The following is a 12730-nucleotide window of genomic DNA, read 5'->3' as shown; positions in this document are numbered from 1 at the left end:
CCTGCAGGAAACCAGTACAAAATGCAGATTTTTCTTCTTCTTGGGTTATGAAACCTCTAAAATACAAACTGGAGTAAAATGTAATGCATCCTCAAAGTTAGTTATTAGATGCTAATCATTATCAGTGATTCAGTGAAAACTGAGAAACTGAAGACCTCTTTATTTTGAGAAATGAAATCATCTCTCCTGATGAGGGCACTGTTCAGCTACAGTAAATGCAGCTGGTCATCGCTGTCACAACTGCTTCACATTCACTGAATACAAATTAACAGGTTATATTTCTTAGAAACCCTCTTTGTCCAGCCCATTTTTGAATTTTTACAGTATCCAGTGCAGTAAAATATTCAGTTTTGAACCTCATCGATCATCACTGCCTCCTGTGTTTCTTCACAATTAACTTAATAATCTTTAACAGACTCTCCAAACCTTGAAAACAAAGCCGAGCTGTTCAGTTTCTATGAGATGGAAGGGATTTTTCCATTCTAATCCAGGTTGTCGTGCTGCATTAAAAACCACAGAGAACCCGAGTGATCACCTCCACAGCTGCTAGGGTCACCTAACGGTAGACAGACCAAATCCTGAGACTGAAGGTTGTGTATGTGACGGACACCAGGCTGCAGACCAACGAGCTGTGGAGCAGTTCTGCTCAGTTTGAGAGCTACAACCTTATCCTGAATGCTAAAATGGAAGTAGCCACAGATTTTAGGAGGTAAAGAAACAACCCGACTGAATCGCTGTTGCCGTGTGAACGGTGGGGAGGGGACAGCTCACCTTGGAAGATGGACGGCTTGTCGTTTTTGGAGCACTTGGTCTGGCTCACCTCCCCCAGCTGCTTGTCCAGGCTGCGGTCGGCGATGAGAGCCTGGACGAAGAAGCAGTAGCTCTCCCCTCGATCCAGGTCGGTCAGGGTTATGTTTCTGTCCTTAGACTGCAGCACTTTCTGAGGACATATCAAGACAGGAAGACGTCTCTCAACGAAGGTTTTTGAGTTCTTTTTACAGGTGATTGTTTATGGTATGGTCTTCTGGCCTTCTTTACATCCAATTTCTTTGTGAACAACAAGAAAAATGTAAGAAACAATAAAAACTAGAAGCTGGTTGAAAAAATATGACCTTTTTAGGAGAACTGGTTCATGACTTTAGTGTTATCAAGTGGTGCTGACAGCTCAGTGATACACACCAGATCTAAGGGAGCACTGGAGCTCCACAGGGCACTGTGCTGGCACTGTGTCACATTCAGACGTATGCTGACGACAAAGATGATGTTTGATGGAGTTTAACATCAGCATCCAACGTCAGCGTGCTGCTGGATGTACCAGAACACGGAGGAGGACTTCCAGACTTTGCTGACACCTCAACAAACACCAACAGCTTAAAGAAACCAGAGCTGGTCGTTGACTTTGACGGCAAACATATGACGTTGTAATGTCTGATTTCTGCTGCTCCTCTGCCTGCATCCTGCAGCAGAATTGCTGACATTTGTTTTAAAATGTATAAACTTCTACGTGACTTCCAGCACATTCTTGTCAGCATAACCAAAACATGTTGGTTCCTGGTAATCTAATCAGACTGTGGCAGAATATGCTTCCACATGGGACTGTCAGTTTTAGAGTGTTGACTTTGCTGGTAGATGTTTGCAGTCACGAGTTATGAAGTTCATCTTCAGGTCTTCACATTCGAAGATGTTTTACCAAATATGAGGAAGGGTTTTTGGTCCAACACCTCCACGGTCAATAGTGGGACATACTTTGTCCCCTCAATGTGAACATGTCTTGTTGCTGCTTGCAGTTACTCACTTTGCCAGTGCTTTGGTTCCTCCAGTAGGTGACTTTGTACTGCAGCTGATCGGAGAAGATGTCCCTTATGCTGAGCTGGCGTCCATCTCTGAAGACAGCGGTCAGCGAGTCTGTCACCTGCAGTGTGGTGCTGGTCTTATCTTCATTCCTTATCAGCTCAAAGTCCAGACGGCCAATCTCCGCTGGAGGAAGAGGATGATCAAGATCATTGATCGGTCTTATCAGTCACTATAGAGTGTAAGTATTCAGTGTAATGGTTGAAGCCCCAGTCCAGTCATCCTGAGCTGTACTGTAAGAGCGTTTCCAGTCGTCTTTAAATTATAATGATGCCGTTTTGTTGTCAAAATCAGTGCTGTTTTCTAGGACATAGTTTCTGCAGAACGGCAGCAGTTCATCCGAAATTCACCTCCTGAGTTGACTGTTGGCATAAAGCAATCCCGCCCCCCTTCCCCTCCTCGTTGCTGAGAGCTCAGAGCAGGAAGCTTGTGGCGTATTTTTTATATCACAGATAAGCTCTTTTTCAAACAGCATTTTTATTGTCTGCTTCTGATTCACAACAATTTGAACAAAGAAATACTCATAAATGTAGGTTAGAGCTTCATTTTCTCAATATATTTCCTCTAGGGCTGCCACGATTAGTCGACTAATCAACGACTAATCCACTACTAAAATCATTGACGACTAATTTATTAGTTACTTAGTCGTTACTTTACATTATCGGGAGTGTAGTAAAGGTGAACAGCACCAAAAAATGTACTTTTTTAAAAATATATTTGATTCAGTGAGATCACAAATTTATTTGTGAAAAATAGTTTCTTGCTTCAGATACCGACTTCATTTGATTTAATCTTGTTTTAATCCCAGAAACTAATGAAGTCAGAGGCTGCACAATTTAATAATTTAATAAACACACTAAAAACTAAATGTTTAAAACTTAAAAAATGTACGTTTTTTATATAACTATATAAAAAAAAACAGGAAGGAATATTATTCCAGAATAAATCAACTTAAACCTTAAATAATTAATATTTTACTCTCCATAAAAATATATTTTGTCAAAATTATACATGTTCAAAATAAGTGCAAAATCACATTGGAACATTAATAACAATAAAATAAAATGATCTGGAGGGCCAGATAGAATTACCCAGAGGGCCGGATCCGGCCCCCGGGCCTTCACTTTGACACATGCGAGATAGGGTCTTCAAAGAACAAAAACCTCTAGAAATGACCAAATAAATGACAAAAAAGATTTGGTTTTTACTGAGCAAAGTAGACCTACACACATCTGTTGTGATATGAATTTGAATCCCAAGAACATTATAACTTTTTTAGGTAAATGACAATTTTATTGAACTCTCTTCAATCCTTTACAGTTGAAGGATTACAGAAAAATACTCTTTTTGCTTTTTCTCTGTTCTTGGATTTCGTGGGGATTTGGTCGGTTATGAGTTTGCTCCTGTGTGAAGATCTGAACCTTGGAACCTAAAGATCAGCGAGTTTTACTCATTTGACCACAAAAGCTGCAGCTGGTCTCCTCCAGAAAGAGGGAATACAGTAACGTGGAAAAACGTTGTTTCATTTATTTAACCATTATTTAACAAGGAAAAAAAACTGATCTCTTTTTCAAGGGAGTCCCGGTCAAGAGGCAAAAGTTACACACGCCAAAGACGTCATAGAATACACTAAAAATAAAACTCAATAAGACAAATGAATTAGTTAAAAATAGCTACAGGTTAGTGATTTCATTTCCAGGTCCTTCATAATAACATCAAACTGAGGTGAAGTTATGAGCCTTGAAAGCTGAATTGTTTTTTACAGTTCCAGTCTGTAGGAGTCCTATTCTTAAGTCATCTTTCTTTTGTCTTTGTAGTTATGTTGTCACTTTCCCAGGATCTGAACTGTAAAGCGTGTTTGTCTAGAAACGTGTTTCAACAGCTGTGCTGCTAAGTTGTCCCCTAAATTCAGTCCCCACTTTATTACATAACGTGCAGCTGAGAACACAGAAGTCAGACTAGTTATGTGACATCAAAGAAAAGGGACAAAACTAATTCTTTTCAGTTCCCGTCAATGCACTTCTAGATGGTTGTTTTTTAAGATTTGGCACGAGATGAGACATTGTTTCATTAATTTGTTGACCCCCCCTGTAGATCGGGGTTATTCAAATGACAGCCAGCAGGCTCCATGTGGCGCAAAGCAACTTGAGTTCTCTAAAGAGCTTTAATCAATGATAATAAAAATTGTGAAAGCAATGTTTTTATTTGGTGTGTTTAGTTCATGAATTTGATGTCCGTTACCTAATGAACATTAGGTCACATAAAGTGTTGCCAAAGGTTCATTTTCATCTTAGCAGTACAATCAGCAGATTGGACCAGTTTGCTATTTGGACTCTTCTAAATAAAAGTGTACCTGCAGACCTAAAGCAGGGGCCGGCAACCTTTAAACAGTAAAAGAGCCGTTTGGGTTTGTTTATTACTGATCAAAACCTAGAAGTAGCAGAATAGAATTGTTTAGTATTATGGACTCAAGGTCCAAATTCATACTCAACAATGATCCCCTCTTTGTCCTCAGCACTCTTACTCTGCTGGGTTTTGTTATTTTAGTTTGGGGTTGGACTTTGGTAGTCTTAGTATGTGGGCTTTGTTTATTTGTTTTCTTTAGGTAGTTCTGGTTAGGCAGCCATTAAAAGGAGCTGCTGAGTTAAAAAAAAAGTCGCCTTTGAGTTCTAGTCAGGACCTTTGGTGTGGAGTAAGCCCGCCCCTACTTCCTGCCATCCATCTGTTTGACCGCTCTCTCCCACTGGCTTACAGCCCCTAACAATGCTCCTCCTAACCTAACATTACTGATGGAACGAAAATGGTCAGCTATATTGGAGTTATCCAGTTTAGATCCAGATTCCAGCTAAATGAAGACGTTCAGTGATCTATTTGTCTACTTCCCAACAGTTTAAATACAGAAATACTCATAAATGCCATTTTAAGCCAAATTTTCTTCATTAATATCCTCCATCATCAAAAATGCCAAAAGAAGATGTTAAAAATACAAAAAAACTCTATTTTCATAGGAGTGGGACTTTAACAAAACCCACCAAAAAAAATGAAATGTACTTCTAAGCGCTTTTCTTCCTTGCTTTAAAGCCAATAAAACACACATTACGGTCCCCACACCCGTGAACACACAGACAACCCTGCCGCCTTACATGGCGCCAACCTCAACCACAAGGAGTAATGTGGGTTTAGAGTCTTATATAGGACACTTTGACACAAGGGCGGGAACTGAACCTCCAATCAGAGGTCGACCACTCTACCTCTGCACCACTGTTTACAATACACACTGGTGCAACAATCGTCTACTTTTGAGACTTTAATTCTTAAGATTATTGGACTATTTGTTGCTAAGCACCGTGTTTCATTTCTAGGAAGCATATCTGAAATAATGTTGTTGTCAAAAGCAACAGAAATGGAGTTATGGAACAGACAAGCTTTTTTATGGAGTTAATAATTTATTAATTTTATAACTTATTTTGTGTATTCATTGGACCAAATAATCTGATTGAATATAAAAGTATGGGGGCAGAGAATTTTCTGCCTTCAACCAAGACATAACAAAGATTTTACTTATTATAGAGAGGACTTTGGATCTTAACTGCAGAACTGGGCGTTCCAACTGGTTAATATTTGATGTAGATTTTAATTTTGAAAACACATTAATATTTAACAAATACACCATGTTTCCACATCAAAAGATTCCATTCTGAGACCTTTCTTCTAATGCAAAACTTTTCTTTGGTTCCCTCCGGTTTAGTAGGTGTGGTGTCTGCCTAGTGCTATCCTGGTTAGGGGTGTCAAATCACATAATTGAGTGGTGGGAATCAAACACCAGTTCCTCTCCAGTGTGATTAAGGACTTCCTGTGACGCTGTTTCTTGTACATCTTAATGTTCAGATTCCTGCCTTCTTCCGTGTAGACCAAAGGGTTCAAGAACAGGAAACAAAGGTCGTTGGTGTTTTTCGAGCGAAACGATTCATCTGTTTATCGCACTGAAACGACGAGTGAATTTTTCCACTTCCTTGGTTTTGATTGGAAATTGTATTGTGCACTTCTGAAAGAACGTACAGGTGAAGTTCCAGGGAAGGCTCTGTTTTCTACTCCTTCCATGAATAGATCAGCCATGATGAGGAATACTGGTCATACCATGACACTGTGTTTTTCCCAATAGAATTTCTCTAGAAATAGGACATAGATGGCAGATCATAAAGCAGGACATAAATGTGTGCTGGTCAGATGTCAGCTTTTTTTTTTTTTTCCAGGCAGCGCTTGAGTGTTATTTCGGTCTTGTCTTCACCGTTTCTATAGTTTTTGTGGTGGACTTACAAGCCTAAAGCAATCTCAGTGTAATATAAACTCAACTAGAAAAGGTGAATTATCTGTGATAATGCTAGTGTGAATGCTTTTTTCTGAAAATGGATGGATGAAGATGATAAAGCTTTTTGCTGAAAATGGTGACATAATTTACTTTAATTGTTAAAGACTAGAAATTTTATTAAATTTTATTGACCTAAATTTTTGAAAAAATTGTAGTAAAATTGCTTAAAAATTCTCAATCTATGCAAATATTGCAAAAATATTTAGTGTGTTTTTTGAATATGAGCAAAACTCCGAAGTAGCTCAAACAACTTTAGTAGATGCCAAATTAGCCACAAAAAAGCTAGCACGTTGCTTAAATACTAGCTAAACTCCAAAATACCCTTAAATTCCTCAGTAAACCAAATTAGTCAAAACATTACCCTGTAACTAAAATAGAGGCTAAACTCTAAATTATCCTAAAAAAACCCTGTAGATAGCAAATTAGCCAAAAACACTAGCATGCTACTAAAATGTTAGCTAAACTCCAAATTAGCATAAAAAACCCCAGTAGATGCCAAATTAGCCTACTGCTGATATAACAGCTCAATGCCATTTTTTAAAGTTACTATAAAAGATTAAAACAGCCTATGAATCTATACAAATACTTGTTGCTAATCTGCTTAAAAATACGGAATTTTGGGGACTTTTTCATTCATTTCCTATGGGGCATATTTTACCCAATATTTCAAAAACCATAAAGTTTACGAAAATCAAAAATACAAGCAGTGATGTTCTGAATGAGATGAACATTTTGTTCCCAGCCACTATGTCACAAATAATCAGAGATCATAAGATTATTCGAGTGTGTTCTATTCACTGGTTGCACTGACCATGTCTTGAATTGAAAGCATATCCTGGATAACATATTCTGAACTGAGTGGTGTCGTCATTTTATGGCACATTATTTTCACATATCAACAGCGAAGTGACAATTCTCACAGTAAGTCACATAATAAATGGTATAATGTTTTAACTGATGTGTGAAGGTAAAGCACAAAAAACAAGCATGGTTTTAGTCTTTAACTGTAACAATGAGATTTATTATTCAGTTATTAATATTAAGATTGTTAAGGACATTTTAAATAAAGCTCAACAATAATAAAAAAAAAAGAAAATCACTAAATCTGCTAATATTGAGATTTACCTCAGTGTCTCCTCTGATAGATACTGGTATCGTGAGTGTTTTCGTAGTTGTTGCACACAAACTACAATCGCCGGGCCACAAGCTCCATTCTGATGCATCCGCGTCTGAGCTGGAATCTGAATCTAAACTGTGCGGCTGCATCGGTCTAATGTTGTTCACCATTTTTGTTGCACCGCTAATGTTAGCTTACTGTTGTGATGGGCTGTAAACAGCAGGAGAGAGTGAAAATCGAGGGATCTTGGGAAATGAGGAGAGACTTACTCAGAATCAACGTTTCAGGCCACAACTGGTTTAATTTCTAATGATGATCGGAGTAAAATCCAATATGTTCTTTCCTAATTTGGTTTTTCCAGAATGTTAATAATATAACAGCTGCTAGAGGGCGCTGTAGATGTGTGGATCAGTATTTGCTACTGACAGCAAGTGTTGCACCCTTTAAAGTAAACAAGACTCTGTCTTCGTTTTGGCAACTTTATTCGCCCCAAACTCAGTGTTTTTTTTTGAACCAGCCGAAGCATGAGGACATGATTGCATAAACATCAAAATATCTCTGCTGCACACTCCAAAAAAGGGGATTTTCTGCTGCATCTAACAAGCATTTACAAAATAAAATGGTAAATGACAAATAAAAAAAATATTCTCACAATGCCAAGAATTATTCTGACGGTTAAAACATCTCTTATGGAAAATATTTTAATTCAAATAAGATTAACTTAATACTTCCTGGCTGCAACACAAGACAAAGGAAAAAGCAAGTCCAAACATGAAGGAGAATGTGATTATTCTCCCCCTGAATTTTATTGTTACTTGGAACTGTATTAGTTTTTGTATTTGCATCAAGACATTATTCTTTTATTTTTTTTCTCCACTGACTGATACGTGACAGCAAGTCATCAAACTGGGTCACAGAGACATGGATGTAGTATTGAAAGTGTTCATCATTCAGATCAGCTCCTGCAGTAGATGGTGAAGCTCACCGTACTGGCAGAGGCTGAATAATCTCATGAACCCAGACATGGAGACGTGATTATCAATGCTTCTGTAGAGCTCTTCAAAGTAAATAAAACTGATCTCTCAACACCATCTGTGTCTTCCATGTATTCTAAATGATATATACAGTAAATGCTTCTATGTAGTGATCAGGTTAAAAGTTTATGAACACAATAGCGGGCCAAATTTGACACATGAACCACATTTGTGAGAACAGAATATTATACTGGGCTTTGCAAATTGTACTTTTCTTACTAAAGAACAACTACCGGTAATATATGATTTTTTTCTTCCTTATCATGCATTTTTTTGGCATTTGTGACTTAAGGCGTGTTCAGACAAGCACCATCGACTCGCGTTAAAGCGACCACTTTCAGTAAAAGTCAATAAAACGCACGCAGACCAGAATTCCTGGCTTTCGTTTCTGGAACCAACGTGATCGCCTCTTGCTACGCAAGCTTTTTCATTTAAGTTTTTTCTGATTAGTAAACCAATCGGGTCATGCGCAAACTGAATGTAAAGCACACATCTTATCCATCATTAGCTTGAGACTAACTATAAACTAGATATATAGCATTACCTGCGATAATGGTAGTGTGAATGCCAAAACAGCTAGCATGTAGCTAAAATATTAGCTAAACTCCAAGAAGCGTAAAAAAAAAAATTAAAAAATACTTAAATTAGCCTAAATATCTAGCATGTAGCTAAAATATTAGCTAAACTTCAAAATAGCCTAAAAAGGCCTAAATTATCAAAAATAGCTAGAAGGCAGCTGAAATATTTGCTAAACTCCAAATTAGCCTAAAAAACCTTAATAAATGCCAAAATAGTCCAAAAGCTAGCAGAATGCCATCATAACTTTCAACTTTACTACACCCTGACTCCATATAATATAAAGTAAAAATCGACTATTAAATTAGTCATCTGCTATTTTAATAGTCGATTAGTCGTCGATTAGTCGAGTAATCACGGCAGCCGTAGTAATTACTTCTCAATATGAAAAAAAAACCTTTGCTTTGTAGCTCATCCTCAAGAATCTCTCTGTAATAAACTCAATGTGTTACACCTTTGTAGCTCAACTCCAGTCAACCACAACAGCTGGGACAAGAACAGCAACACTTACTGTCTTTGTAGGGGCAAAATCTCTCTGAGCTGGAGTGTGGAAACTCAGTGAGGTCAGTGGTGACCCCCCGCGGGGGCACAGACAGCACATCGGCTGTGTAGCAGGCCTTCACATCTGTCAGGTAGCTGGTCAGGTCACAGAAGGTTTCAGAGGAGAGAACGCAGTGAGGAGAATTCTGTTTGTCCTGTCCAATCCTGCAAATATTTGACAGTGTTTCACTCAACGTGACTCAGTCACAAGCATTTTAATACGAAGTGATAACAGAGCAAAGCTGACACAACAGTGTGTACACAACCTGAGAAGAGCTTTATAAGAACTCTATTTATCTGCATATTTAAATATTCTAGTCACACTAGAATGCAGCACATTGCTAAAACTTCTGAATCATTCAGTTTTTTTGCAGCCATTTATTCCACTGCAATCGGGGATGTATGGAGAGAAAATGAGTTAAAAGAAAGAAAAATGATGTGAACTGGAAATGCCCAGTCTGTCACGACCACACGACTGAAAGCTTCGAGTCACACTCACGCCGAAAACTCCACAGTGTACGAGTACTCCGGGGACGGCTCGGGATGCCAGGAGAGCAACGTCTTAAAGTTGGTGGACTTCCAAGTGACGTTCTGTGCTTTAGGGAAGGAACCTGCAACCACAAGTACATGCAAAGGAAAGCAGTGAGCACACGGCATGTCGGGACCGTCTGGAAGCTCGAGTTACTCTTCACACACATGGAAATTCCTAGACATAGGAGCGGAAAACGCTGACTAGTATCAAGATTTAAGCTTTTCCACACATGTCAGATTCATTCCTGCTTAAGCTGTGTGGGATGAAGAAGACATATACATATGACGAAGATGATGATGATACAGTTCCAAACCAACCTTTTAATAAAAAATTATTTAGTAGAAATATTTGCTTTATATTATGGAAAACTATAATAATGTACCACTGATTGAGCATTCCTTTAGGAAAAAGGAGTACATTTGAAGTTTATCCTAGCTTGAGTATAAGTATAGAGAGTATACTACAGACCGTGCATGGGAAGTGTAGAAGATTACTGAATACTTCTTTAGATTAAATTAGAGCATTTCAGATGTATAATCTGTAGTTTAGGGGTCTCAGCGGACCATTTGCAGCCCCTGCCTTATGAAAGTTCAATTTCTACAAAGCAATATCTTCTTCAAGTACACACTTCTTTGACGATAACTTTGTATTTGCTTTGTGATGTTTCAGCTTAATACTTCTATTGTCGTTGGATCTGCTCGTCAGAAAAAGTCCTTAGCAAGGGACTTAGTCCTTAGTACATATACATGAACACATTTTCAATAAACTTGTTCAGTAGACATAGAAAACTCCGCCTTCAGTGGCCCCAAGGGAAGTTGAGTTTGGGAATCTGATTTAGATAGTTCTTCCTACCTTTTAGTATTAACTAAGTATTCTTGTAGTACACTACAATAGAATAGTGTTTGCCGAGGGAAATGATGAGATATTGATCCATAGATTATTTCTATAGTTTTTGAGAATGTAGAAAGATAGTATAAATGACAGTAAGCTTATTAGAAATGTTTGTATCCCACTAACCCGCTCAAAATGAGAATAATGTAGAAAAAGTATTGTGTACTTTAATACTCTAGCTAAAACTAGTACTTAAAGTTTATTTTATTAAGTGTGCTGGAGTATAAGGACATCAAGAATACTGTAGACCATGTATATGAAGTGTAGCAAACGTGTACTGTCTTCAGATTAGACTGGAACACTTTAATGTTACAATATCTAGTCAATGCATAAAAAGTTACTTCAAGTATATAGTTTTAGTATAAACTCAGCACACTTAAATAGACTACTTTTTGCTAAAGCATTCATTCATTTATTGCTTTTATAGCTTTTTGAGAATGTACAAAGATTTAAAAAAATAAAATTAATTAAAAAAATTATATTTTAAATGTTTTTATCAATATATGCTGTCCCTGTCTTAAATAAACAATCAATCAAATGGCAGTAAACTTATTAAAGGTTTTTATCCAACTAACCCACTCAAATTAAGAATAATATAAAGAAGGTACAATGAACATTGAGTACTCTTAGCAAAACTTGTACTTGAAGTTTATTTTATGATGTGTAATTGAGTATTAGGACAGTCAGTATATACTGTAGACCATCTATGTATAGTGTAGTAAGTATTCATACTTCCTCAGACTAGATTGGAGCACTTTAAGTTTTTAAGTATGTTCTGCCACTTTTAGTATAAATTCAGTATACTATGTAGTACACTTAAATAGACTAATTTATACTAAACCATCGTTCATTGATTGCTTTTATAGCTTTTTGAGAATGTAGAAAGATAATAAAATTGACAGTAAACTTTTTACAAAGGCTTTCATCCAACTAAAAATGAGAATAATGTATAAAAGGTACAGTGAACGTTGAGTACCCTTTGCAAAAACTAGAACTTGAAGTTGATTTTATTAACTATACTTGAGTACAAGGATAGCAAGTATACCATGGACCATGTACAAGTAGTGTAGAAATACTGTCTTCAGATTAGACTGGAACCCTTTAATTTTACAATATCTAGTTAGTGTATAAAAAGTTACTTCAAGTATACTACCTAACTTTTAGTATATTTGTAGTACACTTAAATAGACTACTTTATATTAAGCCATTTTGTTCTTTGATTGTTTTTATGGGTTTAAGAGAATGGACAAAGATGATACAAATGACTGGAAATGTCGGCTATAGTATATAAAAACTTCAAGTATTCTGCCTCACTTTAGTATAGTGCTAACGTCAAGAGTACTTAGGTGAGACGTTCACCGTCTGGACACGAGAGGTCTAGAACCATGTGAAACAAGCTCAGAAAAAAACTCCACTTCTTCAGAGTAACGATGCTCCAGCTCTCAGCTCCACGGAACCACGCAGAACTCACCGGAGGCGCACCGAACCAGCACCGAGACCACGAAGAGGAACGCTGTTGGACCCATGCTGTAATCCAGAGTCTGATGAGGGAAAACGGTTCTGACTCCTTCGCTCTTACTGCAGACCGGGACTGAAGAGCGGCACGTTTAAAGCGGACAGCTTTCCGTGACTCTCTCACCGCACGCGCTGATCTGAGAAGCTCGGGGACGCGCCATATAAGGAGCGTCCGGCGGTGACGTCAGCACCCAGCCGCAGTCTCTGGAGGCAACAGTAGGCCTGATGAGCTGAGCTCACAGCGCAGGAACGCCGCGCGCTCACACTGTCATCAAGCGGGCCCCTGTATCACAATAACACTAATA

At 37.9% G+C, this 12730-nt stretch overlaps 1 protein-coding gene across 1 annotated transcript in view; it reads right to left on the bottom strand.

The window, feature by feature from the left end:
- The window catches only part of f3a (coagulation factor IIIa), a 16817-nt gene extending 4308 nt beyond the window's left edge, over nucleotides 1–12509 (bottom strand). Inside the window, exons 1-5 of the mRNA XM_024280535.2 lie at nucleotides 12382–12509; nucleotides 9987–10098; nucleotides 9459–9652; nucleotides 1796–1977; nucleotides 772–940 (exon numbers count right to left, since the gene is read on the bottom strand). Coding sequence (XP_024136303.1) covers nucleotides 772–940; nucleotides 1796–1977; nucleotides 9459–9652; nucleotides 9987–10098; nucleotides 12382–12436 — 712 coding nt within the window. The 5' untranslated portion in view covers nucleotides 12437–12509. The remainder of the gene's footprint in view (nucleotides 1–771; nucleotides 941–1795; nucleotides 1978–9458; nucleotides 9653–9986; nucleotides 10099–12381) is intronic.
- Between the last annotated feature and the right edge of the window lie 221 nt (nucleotides 12510–12730).

This window comes from Oryzias melastigma, linkage group LG20, assembly GCF_002922805.2.
Source record: "Oryzias melastigma strain HK-1 linkage group LG20, ASM292280v2, whole genome shotgun sequence".
Lineage (NCBI taxonomy): Eukaryota > Metazoa > Chordata > Actinopteri > Beloniformes > Adrianichthyidae > Oryzias > Oryzias melastigma.
The sequence above is the reverse complement of the archived record's forward strand: the minus strand, read 5'-3'. Positions and strand labels throughout refer to the sequence as shown.